This window comes from Amblyomma maculatum, chromosome 2, assembly GCF_055883805.1.
Source record: "Amblyomma maculatum isolate TAMU_Amacu chromosome 2, ASM5588380v1, whole genome shotgun sequence".
Taxonomy (NCBI): Eukaryota; Metazoa; Arthropoda; class Arachnida; order Ixodida; family Ixodidae; genus Amblyomma; species Amblyomma maculatum.
In genome coordinates, this window is record NC_139345.1 from 58,167,556 (window position 1) to 58,192,511 (window position 24,956).

Here is a 24,956-nt window from a genome sequence, read left to right on the forward strand (position 1 = left end):
CGACCGACGCGCAGCTGCGCGGAGACAAAAAGGCGCGTTCGCTTGTGGCTCAGAAATCGGCACAGTGGATGAAGGGGATGCCCGCCTGCCTTCACGTGAGGTGTTTTTGTGTAGAAACTAAGCAGGTAGCGCGCACGCATTATTCTCGAGGTTTAAGGTTATTAGGGAAAAAAACAACAACAAAAAAACAAAAACAAATAGACTTTAATAGACTTCGAATGGGCAGAAATATCCAAACGGTAAGGCTAGCTGATTGGTGGCTATCAAGGCAAGGTAATATTTACTAATTATATTACTATATACATGCTGGGAATTGGTCTGCCGTAGACATCGCCGTAGACGTCGAGACCTCCACTAGAGTGTACACTATAGTGAACTAGAATATTCTTCTAGTTCACTATAGTACACGTTCTACCTCCACTACACTAATGCTCGAGAAGCTCTCCCGAGCGGCGTACGTAACGCGTTACTTTTTTTTTTTTTTGTATTCGGAGAACTTAAGTCGTGTAGATTATTGTCTCCAAGAAACCGGAGCTAGCTCCGACTTGGCTGCAGTTGCATTCCTAAACATGTCCATAGGTGGCGAAGACATGGCGAAGATCCTGTGGCCGGTCTCATCATGGGCCTCATGCAGCTGATATATGTATTTTTTTTAAACACCCAGAAGACAGCGAGAATTAAGAATGAGGCTTTTTTTGTATGCCTTTTTTTAGCAACATACTTGAACAATGTGACTCCTCTAAAATAAAAAAAATATCTATATCAACCGCACGAAGTCTGCATTACGAGCGTAATGCATGCATGCATGGTGTTACGTAAGTTAATTATTGAATTACGGCTGAAGTAATCCACATACGTATGACCACAGAGCATATATGCCCAGCTGGCAAATGGATCTCCGCGGGGGATCTGTGTGTAAAATTCTGGTAATCGCAGGGATCTCGGACACGGCAGCGACGGCCAACGTTGGCGACGGCAGCTTCTAAATGTTTTCACACAAGACGAATGTTACTGAAACGAACGAATTCAACTGTTCTCGAATGTGTGCCTCAGGCCTAGCGTCTGCTACTGCAGCGCTCCTGCCGGCATTCGGCACTTTCGCGTTCAGCCATACGGTCATATTTTCCACTGTCACTGTTTCGACACTTCGTCCTAGCACGCAGTCGCAGTAGCAACTAACCTTCCTCCATGGTTGGTAGCAACGGCCACTTTCTAAAGAAATTGTTCTGGCGTTTGCGTTTCGCATTACTAGACTATTGTTTCGCTTATGAGGCCATTATTTCAAAAGGTGAGGTCTTGGAATTGCACAATTATAGCGTTCGCGGTTGCTTTACGAGAAACGGCCTGAATGGCTCCACAGCGACGCAAACGGCGGTTCTCGTCGCCTGAAAGCGGCGGCGGAAGCAGCGATGGTAGCGAAGACTCGTTGTCGGTGTCGGACGTTACTTGCCCGGTGTGTTTGAGCCTGCTCGTCGAACCCGTGACCATGCCATGCGCGCACGAAGTTTGCAAGTCGTGCTTCACCAGTACTGTACTCGTGGCCAACAAGGAGTGCCCCATGTGCCGCATGCGGATCGCATCATGGGCTCGGCGCGCGGCCCGCGAGGACACCCTGGTGAACCGCAGGCGTTGGGAGCTCATCAAGAAACGCTTCCCAGCGCAAGTCGCGAAGAGACTCAGTGGAGAGGATAGCCGAGCAGGTAGTGTGGAAACACGGGCCTGCCCCATAGCAATGCTTGTGCTTCTTTTTAGCTGTGGGGGAACAAAATTTGAATGTCAATGCATACGAAAGTTTGTTTCCTAGACTGCAGGTCACGGTATGTCCGTTTGTCTTCTCGTTGAATACGCCTTCTGTCTACGCGGGGCCAATCGCAAAAAGCTCAGAGAAGCGGCTGCGTGCTATTGTTTGGGGCTTGCAGTGATGTTGAGTTGGTTTTGGCATCCGCCGAGCGCTGCCCGAAACTAACGGTCTTGTGATACGGTAGCCAGCGCTAGAGTTCGAGACGCGTTGTAACCTGAAAGCCAGCGTTGGCAACTAGCCAAGCCATCAACTTGCGTTATTGCGTGATATTATGTGGACTTGGGTGCCATCTTTCTTCTGGCAAGGCCCTTGCTGGCGTTCGGCTACGGCTCGGGCCTAATGACGATGGCAGGTGAACGCGCATGCCTGTGCTGAGATGCTAAGAAAGTATTCAGTTGGCAGAGACTAGCAAATATGCTGTAATGTATTTAATCTTAAGTTGAAAAAAATTTGCCGATGATTACGTTACTTCCTAATGAGAAATTTGAGCGCAGCTCGTCAGCTGTTTCACATTTTTATTTTCACTATTTTATTTTTCACACATATTGCTTCAAGAAACACTCTACTAACAGTTCTTGACTGTCATGAAGGAAGCTAAGGAAGGAAGCATAGAAACGTTGCGCGGCGAAGACTAATGCCACAAGCTGCAGACGAGAAGAAAGAACCTTCGCAAATATCTTAAACTGACTTGAAAACGCTGTAGCCAAAGTTAGCAAGTGTCTCATCGAATTTCTAGCAATATGTTTTAATGAAAAATGAGGGCAGGCTAGATCCGGGCCAGGCCTTCTTTAAAAACCAAGGGACGATCGGCTAGAGATCCGGACTACCAAACTAGCTGTATATACGCAAACTACATCAAAATATGATGCTTTTTTCTGCGAGTGTGTGAATTCTCGGTTACTGCACATGTTACCCTGCAGTTCGGGGTGGGTGCTTGTATTATTCATGAATTATTATCCTAGCAGTCTGTACCATGTGTTGTCACGTTTTCCACTTGAGCTCTGATGTCTGCATTTAATAATTAGTTCACAGGAATGGAAAGGCGCAGTATCTGTCGCACTTGTTTCTGTGGACACCTGAATCCCGCTGTAAGGGAAGGAAGGAAGGTGGGAGTGAAAGTGGAGCTGGCTAGGCGCCAAACCCACTGTGCTCTAAAAGCATTAAGGAATTGTTGCCTTGTGTGCAAACATTGGCACCACTTTTCTTGCATAGTTTTTTCTTCAGTGTAAGGTAAAGTGCTTTATAATTAAAATTTAAAATTGAAATTTTTTATTTCATCAGTGCCTGCAAGTAGAACTAAAGTCTTATAGTTTGTATGCTGCACTAGCTGCTCCAAATTTAAAGGAACACTGAGAACAGCTACATACAATTCTTGTTCTTGTTTTAGCAAAAATCAATTGTATATCTTTGTCTGGATGTAATATAAAGCTTATCCGGTACAAAGGGGCACATTTAGCGCTGTGAAAATTCCTTTCAAAATTTTCTTGCCACTTTTTGCTGGCTACTACTAAAAGGACTGTGTGATTACCTGCTTGGAGTGAATAGCACTCTCTCGGGGACCTGTGCTCAAATGCTGCGTTAATACATCACAATACAATTGCCTGTGATGGCAACTTCTGTATATTGTTTTTTACTCTTCTTTAGTTTGTAATTTGTAACAGCCCCATTTTCACGGAAAATGACATATTTGTGCTTAAAATGCAGTGACATCAATACAAGCTAACTTTAATTTGCACTGAGCAGAGATTTTGCCTGTCCTTTTCTTGATGCAGAATGAAGTTATGCTTTATCATCTGCAGCAAATTTTTGTGTTCTAACATATTTGATGGCTGTTAGATATGCATGTTGCAACCTTTTTCCACCTCCATACTCCGTAGATAATTACAAGTGCAGTACACTATAGTATTGAAACCTTTGTGCAAAAATATAGAAATGGACATACAACTTCAGCTGCCACCGTTATAAATGCAAAGCAGAATGAAAATGCCAGTCTGAAGGCCAACAAAATTGGTCTTATCACTATTTGCTGCTGTTGTCCCTGTACAGAATTGTGTTGAGATATTTTTACTTTCATTTTTACAAACTGTCTTTCTTGTTAAACTGTGATTCCTTATCAATATGTGTTACTGTTTCTTGTGCATGGCCTTTTCATTGTGCACCTTTACTTTGGTTTAAGAAAGCAATATTTGCCATGACTGTCTACAAGAAAAATTGACAGACTTTAGCTTGATTATGGAATTTTCACGTCTTTTTTTTCTTAATCAAGCACTGGCAGGAAAGGTCAGATACTGCCAGTATCTGATCGAGCATAAGCACACATAATTTTTTCACGGAATGCTTCTTTATGCACCTGTTTATATATGTATATATATATAGTCTCAGAAGATGTTTGTAGCACTGCGAAAGGCAAGGGCACTCTGGCCCAATCAGAATCCTGCGCACTGTAATATGCGATTGTGTTCCTACACACCTCTTGCCACAAGGCAATATAGTGCTCCACACATTACCCTGTTATAGTGCACACAAAGACAAGTCTCCCTTGCTTTCCACAGTGCTTGCAAACAGGTTCTGCAATGGAGTATATATCTATTTGCTTCCTGTGGTTCATTATTTGTGCTTCTACAAGTGCTGAACCATCAGGATAAGCGGAAAGAAAGGAGCGTGGTTAAAGCTAAAGGAAAGTCCATACTTGTGCTGCAGTTGCATGTTTTAATAATATTTATTTCACTAAGCAAAGCAGTGAAATAATAATACCAACCATAATTGCAATAATAATACCAACAACTTGTTTTCTCATTAAGTGACCTTTTAGTCAGAGTTGCAATGAGCATTACTACTTTCAGTCCCAGAGCTAGCTGGCACATGTACGTGCCGTATGTATGCATGCCTGCCTTCAGCGTTGCCTTCATTGAATTTATACTAACGTGTACTAGGCCAGCATGTTTCCTTTCTTTTGTGCATACACTGTTCCTGTTAGGTTGGGCTTAAAAAAGCACAAAGCTACATATAATGCACCGCTTCTGAGTGTCAGTGTTTGGTTAAGACAGGCCAGTTGCTCTGGTTGCAGGCACCCCGCAGCCAACGTTGGCGCGGTTGCTGTCGGCGCCTGGTGAGATTCGCCGTGAGTACGAGGAGCAGCGGCAACGTGCTGAGGCTGAGTGGCGCCAGGAACGTCAGCAGGAAGCCCAGGCTGGTGAGGCCCTGGCCCTGCAGCTGGCCTCCGAGGAAGAACGCATTGTTCAGGAGCGGCGGAGGCAGGAACGGAGGGATCTGCGCCTCGCCTGCCTCTGGGGTGTGTTTGGGGACACTCCGGCTGTGCTGGCTGCTGTGCCACTTGTTGGCTCCCTGCTCATACCAGATGTCAATGACGACGAGGACAGTGCGTCCTCCTTTGTGGCTCCAGGGGAGAGGCCAAATGGTGCGTTTTCGCAAACCTTCTTGCCATTTATAATGTGCACAATTTTCTTTTCTCTGTCTTGCTGATGAAAATGCGTGAAAACAAAAATGAAATAGACTTGTGGAAGTGAAACTTTACACAGGATAGGGTTTGGAAGATTGTCTGATCTCAGTGGGTCGGCATGAAGGGCTAGGCTTTTCGTGGCACTGGCCTGTTTACCTTGATGTGCAGAGAGGCACATAAACAAATGAAGTGAAGCGGAATGAAGCACTGCTGGAATGAAACATGCATGGTGATAGGGCGACTTCATGAAGCCACCAAAGCTGTTGCTCCATGTGAGAAAAGGTACTAGCACACTTTAAACGGTCACCATTATCTAATCATTTCGATCCAGTTCTGCACACTTGAAATGAGTTACTTTAGTGTTGTTCTGAGGTGTATGTTGCATTGTGTGTGCGTGTTCGTGCATGTGGGTAAGTGGGTGGGTGGGGGCTGAGCTGTAGCAATAGCGATCAGACTTATCGGAGGTGCTTAGACATGAGCTGTTATGTCATACGCAACTCTGTGGTAAAAACTAGACAAATTGACTGTGTCAAGATTACTTATGTCATGCTGTGCTGATGGTAAGGTTCTCATGCAGGATGTGAGAGTATAGTTTTGGATTTTCGTGTTACCCAATTGTACTGCCAAATTTTGGTCAAACATGGTTTTATTATTTTCTGCACTGATCGATGCTGCAATCACTAGTATTGTTATATAGATTACGCATCCATAATGTGTATGATGAGCTAAACGCATTGTTTTGGATTCATATTCTAACTTTCATCCTTCAAGGAATTATGAATGAAAATTAGTTTTCAGGAAAGGAAAATTGCAGTTAGCGGTCTCAATTCTCAGTTGACAGTATGGCTTTGCTGTGGGGGAAGTAATGTAGGAGAGAGAGAAAGAATGAAGACACCAGAAAAATCTTGACCGTATGAGGTTCTTCAGTGTACGCTTGCATCACGCAGTACTTTGCATTTTGCCTCCATAGAAATGCAGCCCATGTGATTGGAATTAGTCCATGTCCTTGAGGTGAGCAGGCAGATGTTGTAACCACTGAGCTGAGTGGATGTCTTTTAAGGGACTGTATATTCCTGGACAACTTATTGAGGCTATGCAGCCAAAGCTGCAGAGCCAAAACACATCAGCTCATTTCAGAGCAGAATATAGTCCTTTCAGAAATGCCACGGATCATGCTCTTGAATAATATACAATTATGGGAATGATCACGTTATTATAAAATCAATATTTTACTAAAGCCAGTACAGTGGTAATGTAGTGCTGTGCAAAGGTGATGGCTGCGCCATCTGTCGAAAATCACACGAAGCTTACATCGGCTGCTTCTGCTGCGTCTGTCTACCCGCCGGTTTCTGTATGCTTTGGCAATGCGCTTGTTTCAACAACTTCAGTAGCATGGGAAATTCATTAACCGCGAATTTATGTTCACTCGGGCCATCACTGGTATCAAGAAACACATTTCTGCGTCGTTGACGACTCAAAAACTAAGAAGGCAGAACTGAAGCAAAAATTGTAACTGAGGCCAGATATGCTAGAATTGCTTGGTGTAGTAACACCATAACGAAAGCTCCGCCCCTGTAGCCTTGGGTGCATACCCACAAAATGTTGCTTGGGAGTATAGTCGCTTGATCGACTCAGACACTCACTAATTGATTGAAGCAGCAGAAGCAGCTGTGGCTCTCAGTTGTGACGTAAAGTGCAGTGGCGCAGTTGTGTTGTGTGCGTCCATGGGGACCATAGATTGAAAAGTCTTGGCTAGCGCAGTCGACCAGCATAGTGTCAGGCGAATAGAGGTGGCATGATGTAGAGGAAGCTACTATTGCTAACACTCAAACAAAACTTTGTGTGCTTATGAATACATCAGCATCACAATTTTTGGCCGCTATATTTAATTGCAGCTGCTGCACAACTGTGATGGTATTTAATTTGCTTAGGTGCAGCGAGGGATCATTGAGAATAGCTGTGTCTCAGAGACTGTTGTCTCTATGCCAGTCCATAGTGCTGGAGGTTGCGTAACAGAGTTCGAGCCACTGAAATATAAAATGTAAACTGGTTTATAGGAAAGGTGCAACATCTATCACACTTCTCCATGGACACCTCAACCGTGCTGTATGGTAAGGGAAGAAGGTAGGAGAGAAAGAGGTGCTGCAGGTGCAAAGGCTAAGGAATAATTTCTACCACCTGGGGTTCTATGTGCACTGACATTGCTCGCACAACAGAGGGACGTTTTTGCGTTTCGCCTCCATTGAAATGCGGCCACTGTGGTCAGGTTCAAACCCTGGTACACCGGATCAGTAGATTAACATTTTGACCACTGAGCCACTGCAGTGGGTATTTGGGACACTTAATCTAGTGAATTTCGCAGTGTAGCTGAGCAGCATGTCTTTTTCCAATGCTCCAGCCATTTGATGAGCACTCCAATCCCTTATCCGAGATGAGAGACTGACAGGTTTTGCTGTAGCAAATTCAATGGTAGATTAAATCTGATAGCTGGACCCTGCCACGGTGGTGCAGTGGTTAGGGCGCTCGACTGCTGTGCCCAAGGATGAGGGTCCGGGCTGTGATAGCTGTTTTTTGATGGAGGTCAAAAGCTAAGCGCCTGTATGCTGTGATTTCGATGCAAGTCATAGAACCACAGGTGGTCGAAGCCCTCCACTATGGTGTCTCTTGTACCCTGAGTCACTTTGGGACGTTAAATCTCATAAAACCAAACCAAACATCGATAGCTGTACCTCACGAAGGCTGGTTCATTTTGAAACTGTTCTGCATTTCACACAGCGAGATGCTTCGAAATGCTTTATTATGCTTTTCAGCATGCTCTTTCAGCAGTGTAGTGCCTCACTGCGTCTTCTCAAACATGTTGGAGCTGACATTTATTGCGACAGTCATTCGGGTGTTAGAAATGACATTTAAAGTGGATAGTAATTGACTTAAGCACAGACCTAAAATAGAATAAATCCCGCGTGTAAAGTTCAGCTTGCCCTCACTTGCACGACAACTTGTGGCATTACTGGGTACATTCGATTATCAGTCCCGGACTGTCCGGGACTACTTGCTGACAGCTGTCCGGCATTCGATTTTCCTCAGACAGCTCAGAAGCCCCACCCAAGTTAAACTCCAAGAGCATTCTGAGTACCTTTCGTGTTCCTGCAGACAATATCGTGAGCTAAATAATAACACAAGCTCCAGCTTTGCACCTTCGCTTTCTCTTAATTTCTGCACAGCTGGAAGCGTCCAGAGCTCCGAGCACGAATTGTTTGTTTGTGCTGTCATGCTCTTCACCTGTTTCACAATCTTTTCAGTGCGCAGGTCTGAAGGCGTCGCAAGCGAACTGCTGTGTACTGAAGTAGCTAATGCTTATTGTAAATGTCTTTTCAAATCTCTTGTTAACTTTCGCATGCAGTGAGCTGGGCCATTGGAGGAAGTTCGCTAGCAGCAACGGCAAACCAACCCTGCACTCAGCTCTGTAAAACGCTTCGCGTTCAGGCATGTCATGCTCCTTTTGCAAAAAACACCGATTGACTGGCGCCTGTATTATCTATTTTTAGCGTTACACACACGCCAAAAAAGAAACGTGCGTTCAGCATCACTGTGAAAGAGCTGAGTGGTGTTGACATGAAGGTTGGAATCATCTGCTCAAAGCAAACGCTGGAAGGAGGTTGCAAGGTCATCTGACCATCACGCTGCTTCCTGTCAGTGCGGAAGCCGAGACCTGTCAGCAAGTAGTCCGAGACTTAAGTTATCAGTTCCAAGAATGAAAGGTGACAGCTGTCAAAATAAGTGGATGGTAAATATTTATTAAAGCGAAGGATTTACTAGCTCCATTATGTGAAAATCCGGTCACCGGCATGTGGACTTAATGGTACCACAAAAAGACTTCAGGTGTCCACAGAAAAAAATGTGACAGATACTACGCCTTTCCCTTCCCGTGAACCATTTGTTAAAACGAAAGCCTTTCTAGACACGTGAAAATCTCGCTTCAGCGAGATTTGACCACGAGTGACAGATACTGCACCTTTCTTTTCTTGTACTAAACCAATTATAGAATGCGGTGAACTTTGATGCGTTCAACGGAAGGAACACTCGTTGTGTTCGACAAGGGGCGCGCAATGTACATTGTGCAGCAGCAACGCTCAAGCTTTTTTATTTCTCCACTGCAAATTCTGCAGTGCTCTCAGAACTATTTAGGGCATGCTGATCAATGCAGGATATTTTCCAGTTGGATTGTCAGCATGGGTTTTGGTCTGGCTACGCTTAGCATTCAAGGTTGACACAGCAGCATGGAGCTGTTTTGTGTACGTGACTAGATTTAAGACTACTCACATTGTCCAATACTATGCTTTTGGAGCTAGCACGGCAGGTATATTGGACCTCTACCGTTGCAGGTGGCACCACGGAGACTGTACGGACGACACCCCCTCATGGAGGCAACGACAGGCTGTGTGCGCGCGGCGTGCAGACAGTACTCTTTGAGACTCGACAGCAGGAGACTCAGACGAGTGAGCACGGTGACACCAACACAGCCTCGTACCTGGAAGAGGACATGGAGCTTGCACGCCGCATCCAAAGACAGCTGAACCGGCAGAGCAAAGTATTGCCTGGCCGCACCTATGAACTCCGTTCACGGTTTGTGTCTGTGGACTGATTTGACTGGCTGAGCTGGCCAGTTGCTTGAGTTTTCTTACTTTCATTTTAAACCTTCTTATTTTCCCCAGAATTGTGCAGTTGTACATGTGTTGCAGGACCCAGGGATGGATATGAAGGAACGAGCAGATACAAAATAGGTGGTAAATAATTTGATCAGGGTCTGAGTGGGAGCTGTCTGTTCCTTCCTGCGTGCCCAAATTTGCGGTAGAATTTAGAATTGTCATGTAGCATGTAAGGACGATACGAACAGCAAGTTGCCTTACATATATGTCCATGTGTCCTTGCTGAAGCCACAAAGTGACGTCACCCTGGAGAAGACGGTTTTGAATAATGGGGCCACATTTCGCAAAAATCAAAAACCCGTGTATAACAGTATGAACCCGCGTATAATAGCACGAACCCGCATATAATACAAGGTGTAATTTTGGGATAGCAAAAATGGAAAAAGGTTTTTATCCGCGTATAACTTCAACGAGGAAAGATTAGTAAAAGTATTTATTTGTACTACATTTCACGATTGCCTTGCGAGGAATACGCGTTTTGCGCTTTCGCGTCCAAAGCCACTCCGCACCAGGAGCCGAATAGGGCCACGAACCTTCATTTGCCGATGCTAGTTAGCTCCCCTTCTCACGCCGACATGCTTGATTGGAGGATTTCGAGCACTGTTCTGAAGAACTGCTTTGAAGAGTAGCTCACGTTCGCCCCACGAATCGCAAAAGCCACATGGTCTTCAGTTTGTTCTAAAACCAGTAGGCCACTTCCAGCTCATACATTGCACGAGCTGCCGGCTAGCATGCGCGGCGCTTGCGCCTTTTTGCTCTTAGCACTGAACACAGGCGCGTGGCATACGTGCCCAGGAAGTGTTCTCGGATGCAGGGTTTCCGCGATGGTCGTCCGGTGTATCGTCTGCCGAGAGTCCCTGGCTTAAATACATCCTTCTCTTTAATACCTCTAAATGGGTTTGGTATCCAGCATTTCTTAAAGGCGCGACTGACACGCTCCTTGGGAATGCTGGTCAAGTGTTCGCGATGGCTGGAGAGGCCCGTGAGATTCCCATGCAGCGTGCTGAGCGATCCTTTCACTGTCCCTGCATCGTGCGAGGTGCAAACGACCGCATTCCAGTCTCGTATGCATTGCAGGCACTATGGCCGAAAGAATCGTGGGGTCAGTGTAGTGAAACAGATACCATCGAAAAAGTCGGCTGACGCCGCTGCTAGACAGTGTATCCTCTAGCTCGAATCCTGGTGCTGATAGCGCTGGTTAATAATGAGGCCAGAACTGCAAATTTAGGCTGAAATTCGTTCAGATTTGCATATAATATGAGACAGAAATTGGACAAAATAAAATCGGGGGAAAAAAGTCGTATTATATGCGGGTTTTTACGGTAACTGCTATTGAACAAGTTAGTGGAAAGCTGTGCTGCTTAGATTTGTTGCTGCAATTATGTCACAAACCCCTGCCTTTACGGCCAAAAGAGGCGCGGCATCCCCATCGTCACTCTAGTTCCTTCTCTTTTTCCATCTCCGCCATCCGGAGTTTCCGCCACGCACGTTCGTCATTGCGTTCTCTGCGACGAGCTCGCTCCTGATCTACCCATTTGAGCAGCTCTTGACCCTCAAAGCCAAAAGTTCGTCCATACTCAAGTCGTTCTAACTCTGCATCAGCAATCTTGGGGGTGAAGCGTTATGCAGTGCTAGGACACAACACTAAAAATAAAATTTGCGCTTACTCCTCTCTCTCTCACCGACACTTGGTTGACCAGTGTCGTGGGTGTTTTTGTATTTTGTCTTAGCCAAATGCGGCCACAGTGGCCAGGATCGAACCAGCAGCCTTGAATCGACAGCTGGATGCCAAAACCACGGAGCTACTGCTGCGGCTAGCCTTGTCAGTGTGGCGAATTGACCAAATTGGTTGTGCAACCTTTGTGACCTGCCAATGTGAATACACTTTTATAACTTCTGTTCTTGAATGTGCGAACTCCCGGTTTATATTGTGCCATGTCTCGCGAGGGGACAGTAACAATTATTTGCCACCCTGGGGATAAATTGAATTTGGCATGTTTTGCAACATTCAGTATACCTGTAGCGGACAAATCTTTACATGCATATGCACTGTTCCTCGGGCATCAAATGCTCGTCGGCCACATTGTGGTTGGTTAAAGAAAAAAAATTCAGCCAAAGTAGGCTGAAAAAGAGAAATATATATATATCTAACATTGTTTTAAGACCACATTCAAAAGTTGCACGTTGCCCAAACATTTCATATATATATATATTTTTGATCAAAGCAGCTTTTGCAGAGTGCCATCTTGGTTACTTTGGCAGAGGCTTATGAACCCTTGTTGCATTTTTCCGTTTGTTTCCATGCCACGAACAACTAGTTTTCGGTTTGCATTTATTTTCGAGGGCCTCCTTCGGCCAACAAATCTGTGATTTCCATTTTGTTGAGTGCAACACTGTGGCACTGCGTGGCACATTCACTTGCAACAAGTTACAATTTTAAATTGTGTGTGAATAGTGTTTTAAATATGCGTTCTGAAACCAGCAAACATGTGTGTGACGTGCATCAATGCTGTGCCTCCCGGTTTATTACGTGTTTTATTTAAATGTGCTAAGCACGAAGTTGCAAAGTTTGAAGGAAGATGGTTTTTAAATTGCATTTGCACACTGTAGCTAAGATTGTTGTGCTGAGATGTACAGAGAGTGTGCACTCATATTTTTTGCTGCCTGAACTGCAATTTTTGTGACCATTGCAAGGTGTTGCAAGTGATGTCTTGAATAAAATGGCTGCCTTGTAGTGGTGGCATCTTAGCCACAACAAATATGGAGCACTCACTCAGTCCCTCGACAACAGTTGACTTTCGGCAGAGCTCGACTTTTACTCAGGAAAATATAATGAGCGCATTACGTTGCAAAATAGCTGCATCTCACATCAGGCCGAGAAGAATGTTGGAAAAGTACTCCTTACTACATTTTTGTTGAGACGTATACTTGTGTTATTGGTTTGTTTTTGTCCCACTTAAGTGCTTTCTGGCATGTATTTGCAGAGTGATAGTTTGCTTATAGTGCAGCATAACCATTATGATTTGCTGTAAACACTTACATGAAACAAGCAGCTGGGTCATGCTGACATCGAGCTTACTTTTTTTTTTTTTTACAGGTGGTGTGTGTGGTTTTCCAAAGTGTTGCATTTTGTAAAAACACGTATACTTATTTTAACTTATAATTAGGGGTTGGGCTTTTCGGTTTAAACCGAAAAACAGTGATAAAGCTACGCCCAAAGCATTTGAAAAGGTTCGGTTTAAATCGAAAAAGGTCAGTACCTTTTCATGCACACCGCAAACTCTCGAGATGGAAGAAAATTAAAACAGTGCTCAATGGCATGATGTGAAACAATGGGATTGTTCATTCAAGTACAGCGGTTGAGGGTTTTGAGGCATTGGTTATTGTCTCAGGAATGGGGAAAGAATGGCAGCCATGCTTTCTGACCCTCATATAGTACGTGTCAAGCGCTCAAGAAGGGGCGCCTGCGACAAGGCAGGCACTTCGAGGGGTGAAGGACAGACCAGAGAATTTGCGGTGCAAGTGTATCCAGGAAATCGCGGAGGCCAAAGCCCGCCAGTTTCTTGCCACGTGACACTTCTCAGACACAAGCCGAGAGAAGCAAGTTTGTTTTTTAAGTGATTTGATTTATGCAGTAATTAATACTTCGGTTATTCCTCTGTCAAAGGTGTGAATTTACCATTTAATATCCGTTTTTTCTCCACGCTAATTTTCATCATGGCAATAGAATTTTCTTCCAGGTTCTTAGCTGTATATATGACCAACTGTACATTAAATAAAACTATAAAGCAACATGCAAGAAAAAAAAAAAGCCGAAATGCACACCACGTCTTAACGGATGCCTTTATCTCACCAGAAAAAAAACTAACGATATTTCTTTAGCAGAAAATATTATTAACCGAAAAAGAAAATGAAAGTTGTGTTTGCCACCGAGAAAAGTCAGCTGAATTCTCAGAAAATAAAAACCCAAAACTCCAACCCCTACTTATAATGTGGAGCTTGAAAATTTTCACGTAATTGCTCTCCACATAACGCTGAACACCTTACATGCTTTATGTACTTTGTGCCCATGGACTGCACACTGTTGAGCCGTAAATTGAGCCTCTGAAATGTGCGCGTCATGCATTATCTTGAGCCAAATGAAAGTATAGTTGTTTACGATTGTCTGCTCGACTGTGGGGCAGTTACACTCCTTGAGCAAAAATGCTCTTGGAAATATGCGTGAGAAAGGGCTGGTATCCATGATGCATGATGGCGTATGGGGGTTGAAGCTTGTGACGCATCAGACAAAGACCACGTCTTTTTTTCAAGAGCGTGCCTCGAACGGTAAAGGTAGAATTAAACGGCACAACTTTCAGACAAAAGGATATGGAAAAGCATCTGCCTACAAAATGCATTCGATTAAAGCAGTTTATTGCATCAGATCATCAGACTGTAAACTTTTCTCCCCTATGTACTCTGTAGTGGGGGACATGTAATGCTTTATAACCAGCACACTTGTGACAGCTTAGTATATTAAGCCGAAAATGTGAAAAAGCTCCCTTGCAGTGATGAACAGAAAAGCAGCAACAGATTTCAGATTTCCCATATTTTTATGTACAGTGTTCTTGACAGAGATGCCAGTGACATTGCTGCTTATATCCTGGTGTGGTGAGCAGAACAGAACAAGAAAGAGTTCACAAGTCTTCACTTACTAGAAGGTGGAAACCATGCCCGGTTTTCTTGCAGCTAAAACCTTCTGTCAATCTAGCTGTGTTGGAAATGCACAGTATTGAGATGCAGTGATCCTCGAATACCACTAGAATAGTAGTCGGTGTGACAGTGTTCTGGAACTAAGCAGCAATTGAATTGCAATGCAAGCATTCCTGAACATGCTCCCAAAGTGATGAAATGAAACGAGGCAAATAATATGCGGTGAATTCTCTCCTACATACACAATGTGTTTGATTGATGCGCTGTGCACTGGATTGTCATGACTGCTAGCGTGCTTTTCAGGAATTGCAACACTGACATCGTTTTTGTAGACTGAGGACAGTGGATTCTATCAGAAGTGCACAAACTTGAAAAACAAAAAGGAGGGGGGGGGGGGGGGGCGATACTAGACCAATACATGTCTGCGTGTTCAATTTATGACGTAGCATTTTGCTGCACAGGCCTCTTGTACCTCAGCAGCAATGCCAGTGTCAATAGTTATCACAGAAGAGAGGGGGCATCATGACTGCCACTATTTACAGAAAGGATAGCGGTGCACTTCAACTCATGACAATATAGTTTGCCTTGCAGTGCACCACAAATTCTGAAACAGCGTCTCCTTCGCCGCACCCTCCGCCTGAGGCACCCACTCCGCTGCCCTCTGCGGCGGCTGCTCCACGCAGTCCACCCGTGATCTCTTCACTCTCGGCAAGGGGCAGAAACAGCTGGACAAACTCGGGTGTGTATGGCGGCGCAATAACGTCCAGCACCTCTGTGACAAAGTAGCGGATGAGCGACACATCAGTGTCCTGGCGCTCCCAGCAGGCCCGCACGTAAGTGACCACAGGCACCACGCAGCCACGGCTAAGAAGGTGCACCATGCGGTCGAGCAGCATCTTTCGTCGCTCCAGTTGCACCAACACGTCCAGCTCCTCATGTGGAGGTGATTCGAACAGCCTCACCAGTAGGTCGAGCACCTGCAAGGTTCAGTGAATTGTGTGTTGGTAACATTTGGTATGGTTTTCACCCTGTAGCCGCATGGGTACCCCTATAGCAAACATTGAGTTTGTTGATGGAATTCTATGCGCCAACGTGATGCTGTAGCTGAAGGCTGCAATATCTTTTTCTTCTCCCTGCATGGTGTTCTGGTACATCCATCAAAACATATGAGCATTTGTGCACTTTTGCCTCCATTGTGCTGTGGCAGGTGGACAGTGGGGGCCGTTTGTTTTCAGTCATTTGTGGCCGATGCTAATGTTAGAGAGAGCAGGCCACAAAAACTCTAAAGCCAGTGTCAACCAGATCATGTCTGCAGCAGATGATATGAAGTGCAATCAATGGATGTAGCATTAAGAGCACTCGTAGTGCGAGCAAAGGCACACACACCTTCTCGGGTGGTTGGAATGATGAGTAGAAAATCTGAGCAGGAATTCCTGCCTGTGGATAAATTAACTCTCTTAGGTGACTCCACCATGGGTGAAATCTTCTCGATGCTCACATTTTGCAACTTTGCTGAAATGTTTTTCAGGGCCCCTTTAGTACCATGCTCACTTTGTTCGTTTTCTCCTCAACAAGGTTGCTCAGAGGTTAGGGCATTCTGTTTCTGAGCTCAAGTATTCGGGCTCAAACCCGGCCATGGCAACTGGGTTTTGAAGGAGGTAAAAAGTGCCTGTGCGCTGTACAATGTCACTGCACATTAAAAATACCCAGGTCATCAAAATTAATCCAGAGCCTTGCACTACACTGTCCCCATAGTCCCGAGTCGCCTCAGAACTTTTGCCATTATTTATTGTCTTCTAAGTTGCACCTGCGATGGGAGTTGGATATGGTGCTGCTTTTAACAATGTGCACCATAATACATTAAAAACACTTTAGCCGGTATGTAGCAGCTTAACCGGCATCAACCTCTGCAATGCGCACTCGAATAATGGTATGACAGCTGCATCGGCATTGTGCTCAAATAAACGTCCCCATGGTGAGCTTATTACCAAAAAAGCAGCAGCAGGTGAGCTGTGCACTATCACATAATGCAGGGAGCCTTTTGTACAGGCAACCTCTTTGAGAATAGTACAGTACAAGTTAGTACAAGTTATCAAAGCATGACGAGAGTAAGTAAAATGCACACAAACATCCCTTTAACCCAGCAGGCACCGATTGGTACTAAGAATACTAAGAAAAAAAGCAAGCTCAGGGATATGGTTTTCCATATGGCATGTGTGCATTGACTGTCCTTTGGTTAAATAGCGAAACTGGCACATTCACCTGGGTTTTGCTCGACACTGGCATTAGGTATAGGTAGGGTTGTTTGTTTTTGGGTAAAACCCGATTTTACCCGGTTTTTCCACCCCGACCATGTTCCTAAAAAATCGGTAAGCATGATTTTTCCCGATTTCAGGAACTGTGCCGACGGAACTGCTGTGCTTGCAGTTGATGCACAAGCGAGAAACGGCCCAGGCGGCTGACAGGCCGACAATTGTTTACTGCAGAACCCGTGGCACCATCTAACATCGCACTCCCAAACCAAGTCGCGAGCAGCTCGCGCACACACAGGAGCGATATTTACACGTGCATTCACAACAACGCTAACAAACGTTCTAAATGGGAAGAAAAGCAAAGACATTGGATGACTGATGCAAATAACACGAGAATTTAGATATTCGAAAGAAAGACTGAAGGAATCCGCGCACTAGTGTGCGTGTACTACTGCAAAACCGAGATGGTCACCGATCCAGCGAAGAAGCCTTATGACCGAATTCGCGAGCATCTCGCATCATCCCACGTTGAAAAGAAAAGTTGAAGATAGTGGTCCAGGAAGCTGAAAAGGCGGGAACATCTCAGTCGACACTTTTCAATGTTACCTTTAGGCAGCGTGCGAAAGACAATGAAGCGGATGACATGATTCCCGACTTCGTTCGTGCCCTGGTGTAAAGTGGAATCAGCATGCAGCAGCCGGGCGAACGGACCTCTGGGGGATTTTGTATGCAATACTGCAAGGCCGCTAAGCCTATGCTCACAGGACAACAACTTCAGATTAAATACCTGAAAGAAGCTCTGGACAAGGACATGAGTAAAATTCGTGATGGTATGCAAGTCGGTGAAGTGAGTGTTATTATCGGCGAATCCCTCTACATCACCGGAGTGCCTATCATTAACACTCTCCTGTGCTACTATATTAAAAAAGCAAAAAAGCAGGTTTGTTTGGTCGAGGGTAGTCTGCAAGGTGCTCCTGACTGTAGGAAAGGATGATGTAGCTGCAGCCAAAGACTCAGCGGCATAAATGCAAAAAATGCTACGTGAGATCTGTGAATCTGAAGTGATCCACATCTTGCATGTGAAAGACGTGGCACATCTGATTCATGTCGGCGTTGACCATGCCATTTTGTCACCTTGCTAGTCTCATATTCAATCCATAGTGATAAAGTTTGGAGCATTATTTAAGTATGCTAACAAGCTGCACCAAAAGTACATTAAAATTTGTGGCTCTAATAGCACCCCTGATGCAAAGAAGTCTCCTTCTGTAGTTCCGAACAGAAGCAAAGCTTCTATAAAGCCCTTGTTGTCATCATAGAAATGCGGATCTCATTAACAGAACTTGCTGAAAGTTTGTATGAAAGCACCAAAGCAGAAGCTATTGAAGCGATAATTTCTGAAAAAAGGCAGTTTTTTACGCAAAGGCAGTCTTAATGAGAGGTGCACTCGAGCCACTTTTAGATGTCCAGAAAACACTTGAGAGCTGAAAACGTCTATGCCAAGCTTCGATCACCTCGTAAGCCTCAAGCTACAGCAGACTGTCAACGAGCTTTCCACGATAATCGGAAAAAGCGATCGGCCAAAAAGGGTTTTGTCACTGTTACCTAAGAGCAGAGCCACATTAGTAAAAACTTGTGAAAAGTTTTGCACAAACATTTGTAACGTCTCATAGAATGTCGCAAACAAATGGAACGTCTCAAAGAAAACCTAGTTGACAACGTGGAAGCTGGGTGCCATACTCAACCCATTCCAGGAACGGCTGCTGAGTCGGTCGTTTCATGACTACCAACCTCTCTATTTTCGTAATGGATGATGTAGGCTCGCTTCGCGAGGAGTTTAACCAGTACTTGCTAAAAGCAAGCCTCACAAATCAAAATGTTGAAGTGATGGACTATTGGAACTACGCAATGTGCGCTACCCCAGGCTAGCAAATGTAGCGTTGACATTGATGTATCTAGCTAATGGCAGCTGTGACCTTGAGCGAACATTTTCTCGGCTAAGATGCCTTCAGAGGCCAGACTGGTTTCGGATTGAAACTGAAATGTTGCGCATGCAGATGATTATGTATCAATAAGGGTGTGTAAAACGTCGATGACCAGCTCACGTGAATAAAATGTTTCTTTTCCAAAAACTGACCATTGGACATTGCTGCGAGTAATAATTACGACATAAGCGCCAAATTATGAAACACTTTCTTCAAAGCAGCCCAAAACATAACCTTTATAGTTACTACCTACCAATTAGGGCAAATCGAATAAATTATTAGTTTGCAAATTTAACCTGATAAACACGAATTTCAGAGCGTTTCCACGAAAAACCTCATTTCTCCCTATTATCAAGTCCAAAAATAACGCTAGATTTTTACCCCCGCCCCCCGCCCCCAAATTTAAAACCCAGAAACGAATAACCCTAGGCATAGGTAACCATCTTAGTTCAGCAGGGACCATGCCCATATGTAGGTTAATATTTAAAGCTTTGCATTCATGTGTAAACTCGAGGCCAAACGAGGACTTGGCCACCTCCATACCTTCGTATGAGAGCGCTCAGATGAAATTTCATGCATCACCTAGTGAGAGTCTTCGTATTTGACAGCCATCAGCACAGTTGGGTTGAGTATGTTTCATCATCATCGTCATCAGCCTGACTGTACCCACTGCAGGGCGAAGGCTTCTCCCATATTTCTTCAATTAACCCGGTTCTGTGCTAGCTGCACCCACTTGACCCCTGCGAACTTCTTAACCTCATCCACCCACCTAACTTTCTGCCGCCCCCTGCTACGCTTTCCTTTCCTTGGAATCTAGTTTGTTACCCTAAGCGACCATCGGTTATCCTCTCTTTGCACTACATGTCCTGCCCATGCCCATTTCTTCTTCTTGATTTCCACTAGAATGTCAGTAACTTGAGTTATTTCTCTGACCCACTCTGCACGCTTCCTATCTCTTAATGTTACCCCTACCATTTTTCGTTCCATAGCCCTCAGCGTTGTCCTCAACTTAACTCTTGGTTAGCCTCCCAAGAGGCTAACCAAGAGTACATATACATGTTTACACATGTACTAATTATGTTGTGTGTACCACCTATTTGCCTGCATGTCTCTCCTGCTTTAGCCTCTCCTTTATTCCACACTGAGTGGGTATTCCACACTGTGCTTCCCACTTCCTCAAGGCTGCCACCGCTACTACAACTGTTGTTCTGTGTCGTTTCTCCTGCATCCCCATCTAATTTTTTTTTTTTTAATACAAAACAACACCAACCAATTCATCACACCACTCTTCACCCACCTTTTGGTGCAAAGTGGTGTGGCATACAACCACCTCGTCGAGCAATGCCAGATGCAGTGGCGTGTGCTCCGTGGACAGCTTGAAGTACGAGGGGTCTGACACGGTGTGCTCTACCCAGTGAACCACCCCAAGTGCCACCACGGGGTACCGCATAGCCTGGAACAGGGCGCCAAGCTCTGGCACCAGCTCAGAGGAGCCCCGGCGCTCCTGGCACAAGGTGTGCACCTTCTCGACTGCCTGCTGTGTGGCCCGCAGCTCATCCCGATTCAGGGACTTCCGGACACCCTTGCGACGTGTCTCATACACGCTGCCCGCATAAGCCAGCAGGTAGACATACTTGGGCCGGTGCTCGGGGTTCAGCCGTGAGCCGGGCCGGAACAATGCGTCCAGCAGGAGATCCAGAAAGTGGGGCTCCCGCAGGAGCTCCACAGGTGGTGGGTCAGGTGCCTGGTACATCTTGTGCAGGACGGTGACGTCGGCTGGATTAAGGGCGTCTCGCGACAGCATGGCTGACAGCGCCTGACAGGCACGTGGGTATGCGGCCGCACCATTGAGTGCCATTGTGATGGGGGTTGGGTCATGGCCCGTGCGCTGTGCATAACGACTGATCTCTTGAGCAAGGCGCTTGACATTGGAGCCACCGCGGGGCTCCTGTGTTGTCAGAGGTGCAAAGATATGACACAGCATGAAAAAAGAATTTAAGGACTGCGCAACTTTCTGACACTCTGATACTGCAACAGCTAGAATCCCTGACCCCAGGCCTGCAGACCAGACTCTCCCCACATAGCTTCTTTAACTTGTTTATTTTTATGCTGTTTGTGGCTGCGATGATGAACCTTTCGTTGCCGATCGACTGACTGTACATACATCTCTACGTACAGCAGCAACGACATAAAAAAAAAGAAGAAAAAATAAAAGCCAACACAGAGAGATCGCAAAGGCGGCGCGAAAGGCATCCAGCCAATAACTGGCGAGCCTCCTCTGCGCCAGCGCGGGCACGCAGCGAGCGCCGCCGAAATATCTGACATGGACAGATATCTGCTCCGCACGTGCCTCAGCTCGCGCCTGGCACATCACACATGCGCAGACAGACTCAATGTACATTCGTGCACGTAGGCGCGTCGCTCGGGCACCCCATGCAGCGGGGCCTTTAGAAGCACACCTTGCGGGGATATGGAGTGAAGTTTGACATACTGAATGTTCTGCTAAACAGGAGTTTGAAAATGCGGACAACACTGCTATATACATTTGCATGAGATCTTTAAGGGAATATATTCTGAGTACAATATAAGTAATAATTCAATATGTCAGGGTTCAATATATACAGAATAGATTGTACACATTTTTCCAATGGCTGAAGGAAACTTTGCTGCAGAGAACTTTGCCTCTACAGTGGGTACTAGTGTTCTATCCTCATTCCTACATTAGGACATTGGAGCTATAGCATGTACCAGCTGGGAGCAATGAAACTGCAGCTGCATTCCTTGCTGCCGTCTGCAGACCTTTCAATGATTCTTAGAATGCGTTAATTTTTTAGCATGCTCCAACTCTTCTCATGTCTATGAACCTGGTGCCATAGTGTAATGTTGAATAAGGCGATGGTCCACAACGTCAAAGTGAAAAGGTCGACGGCCTATTCTCTGCCTATGTAAGCCACATTTTCCTGGGATATAGGAGTTCTTTCCCCACAATGTTCCCTCACTGACATAAAATCAAAAAAACATTAAGAAGCATGGACAGGAACGAGGGATTTGCATACTTGTGCGAGTGTGTGGAGAACCGACTGGCTGTACAGGTAGGTGTGTTCGCCGTGGCAGACCATGCGCGTGAGCTCGGATAGGTTTTGGCTCATGCGCTCCTCGCCGCCCTCCAGAAAGTTGTCGGTAGCAGCCCGGAGCACGCGTGAAAACACTTCCAGCTGCTGTGAGGCTGTCGAGATGGACGTGATCTCAGCCTACAGAAACAGAGGCAAAGTAAAGGGGGTACAGCACATTACGGAATCAGTAAGTTAGCACATGCCCAACACGATAGAAGTAAACAAAGCCAACAAAAACTGGCAGCAGCAAACAGGTTTGCAACTGCAAGAAAAGCCATTGCAATGTAACGTAGAGATAACAATGCCACTTTCATGCAGAAACATAGGGTTAAAAAATGTGTGCTGCCTCATTAATTCTGCACTCCCCCACTGAAGTTGGACCTGCAGCCAACTAGTCATCAGGAGGGAAAACACACAAAAAATTTTACTGATCAATCTTCAGACTTGTCAGCACACTATGGCAATGGCAACCTGCATTCATGACAGACCATTTGTTTTTGCAGGCTAAGTGAGGCCTTGCCTATGAGACATTGACACTAAAAAGGTAACGAAAAAAGAGTGACTGCTAATTGCAAGCTTTTATTAGGAATCGAATTAAAACAATGCCAAAAAATGTAACTAAGCATTGCGGTCGCCTGTGTCCAGTCTGACCGTGCTGCTTTTTTTTACCAGTGTAATTTGCAAGTATGATTTTTTCAGGGCAAAAGTGGCAGTGTTATATATGGGGTGGGAAATAATGCACAGCATTAATGAGAAAACTTGTACTCGCTAGCGTTCAAGAGCATAACTGATATTTTTATCCAAGGTTCTCGTTCATTCCTTTCAATAATCATACTTCTGATCAAACACTGCACGCTAATGGGCATCCCTATAATTTAGCAGTCTCGTGCATTTCAGGGTAGAAGGTAAAAACAAACCACAGGAAGGACTTTGCCAAACCCTTAATTTCTTTAAAACATCGAACTAGGTTAAAGAAAGATTAAGTGCATGAGCACTCTTCTACATTCCCTTCCTCTTACCCGACTTTAGACACATATTTTCAACATCTGCATCACAAGAACTTGCAAGTTCACACGATAGCATTAAGGGCCCCATTCTGCAGAAAATCTGGTGCCAGCATTGCGAGTGAAAATAAAGAGCATGTCTCTGGAAGCAGGCAGTAGTTGGCAGGTGACATGGCAGCACATTGATTGGTTGGCAGGTTTGTGACACTATTAGACCACATGATGCAGCCAAGTTGAGATAGGAGTCAAAACAGAGACCCTTGGATCCCGATGCAGACACACTACTAGTAGTATGGTTTGGTTAAAGTGGGGCTTTATATCTATGTCGGGCGACCTTTCACGTATGTGGTAGCTTATGATTATATTTTAAGGTGTACGTGTGAGACAGCAGAGGCACAAATTGAGAAATTAGTGAATACGTAGGAAAGTGCATGCAGCGAACAAGAACAAGAAGCTGCGGGGGGAGTTGTAGATGACAGCCATTAATGCTGCCGTGTCATACTTTTAAAGGCAGAGCTTAAAGCATTTTCACAGCTTCGTATTACTGTTATTACAGAAGCCTGCTCCTCTGCCTTTAAATTCTTTTTCATAAAGACATGAGAGCGGATTTCCAACCTGGAACCCAGCATCTGAAATGAGCTTAATGGTGAAGTTGAGCATCAGGCAGTCTGGGTACTCCTCAGCCAGTTTGTAGATTAGAGAACGCCAGGTAGGGTGCTCGATCATCTCCGTCAACCAGCCAGGTGTCTCGCCTTCGTCACTGAAGATGGAGTCGGCTTTCTTCGGGTCGAAATGCTTCAGGATCATCTGCTTCAAGTGGTCCTCCACAAGACCCTGGACCTGAAGCCATGATCGAAACAAAAGCCTTGACTGCGATCATATATGGTAACACTGTTATTGCATTCAGTTACGGCAATGCAACGGCATATGGTTAATTCACTGGAAACAAACTTAGTTTCAGGCGGGTGCAGGGTAAAAAGAAACGTAGAAATCGACGACAAAGACCGCGTGAGCAGTGTAATTACATAATGAAGAAGGAAATATATATATATATATATATATATAGACTCCGATGCTTTATATAGGCGAGAAAAGTGTAAATTACGCCTTGCGCACATTGTGCCCCACTGTCGTAAAAGAAACGCATGGCGCCATTGGCGGGCGCGCACTACTGTGAATACAGGGACGTATGTAGGCGTCGCTTAAGATACCAATTACGCAACGCCTGTTTAGCTCAGTCACAGCACTCGAAAAACATCCAGTACCCACTCCGACCGCCTGTTTACTTCAGTCACGCTGCTCAGTGAAGACGGTGCCTAGAGAATGGCACAAGTTTACCTCAGTGATCTTCATTCCAGCCATAATGAGCCACTCTGCAAGTAGGTTCGCTGTTTGGGCTACGGCCTGATAATTCTCAAGCAGCAAGTCCACGACTTGCTCCGGGTTCCCGCCTGCCTGGAAATAGCGTTTCAGTTGCACGAAGATGCCGGGCTCCATGATGAAGTCCAAGCTGCTGAACTTCTCGATGCACTCCTGTTGAATTCGCTCCACGAGGGCTTCCTGATCTTCACCCAGTGGTGAATCGGCGTCACCTTCTTCCCATGCTCGGTCTTCATCATACTCCTCCATCCTGGAGTCGCACTATATGTGCGGTGACAAACTGAAAATAACACACCGCAATGTTTACACAAGTTGAAGATCTCTTGGCGCTCTCGCCTGTCTTGTCCTCTGTCTCTTGAGCCTGCAACTTGACTTGATTTGGATTGGCATTGTAACCTTGTAACGTTGGTTCACTGCATGGTTTACATTGGTTTACGTACAGAACTCTCGGCGGTTTACCGGTTTACTCTCAGCGGTTTTTAACACTCAACTAAAAGACCTTCAAATTCTAGCTACAGATGTTTTTGATTTTAGATCTCTTACTTTACATGTTTAATTTAATTGAG

General features: G+C 45.3%; 2 protein-coding genes across 2 annotated transcripts; one reads left to right on the plus strand and one right to left on the minus strand.

The window, feature by feature from the left end:
* The first annotated feature begins 1,117 nt into the window (after positions 1 to 1,117).
* LOC146198730 (uncharacterized) lies at positions 1,118 to 12,132 on the plus strand. Its single transcript, XM_084594240.1, has 3 exons — positions 1,118 to 1,700; positions 4,869 to 5,219; positions 9,644 to 12,132. The coding sequence occupies exons 1-3, from the start codon at positions 1,349 to 1,351 to the stop codon at positions 9,901 to 9,903; spliced, it is 963 nt and encodes a 320-aa protein (XP_084450366.1). The 5' UTR covers positions 1,118 to 1,348; the 3' UTR covers positions 9,904 to 12,132.
* A 2,231-nt stretch (positions 12,133 to 14,363) lies between these two features.
* On the minus strand, positions 14,364 to 24,808 carry TH1 (negative elongation factor complex member TH1). Its single transcript, XM_084594236.1, has 5 exons — positions 24,349 to 24,808; positions 23,626 to 23,850; positions 21,950 to 22,144; positions 20,191 to 20,841; positions 14,364 to 15,636 (listed from the first exon to the last, which is right to left on the minus strand). Exons 1-5 carry the CDS (start codon positions 24,637 to 24,639, stop codon positions 15,220 to 15,222), a joined length of 1,779 nt encoding a protein of 592 aa, XP_084450362.1. The 5' UTR covers positions 24,640 to 24,808; the 3' UTR covers positions 14,364 to 15,219.
* Between the last annotated feature and the right edge of the window lie 148 nt (positions 24,809 to 24,956).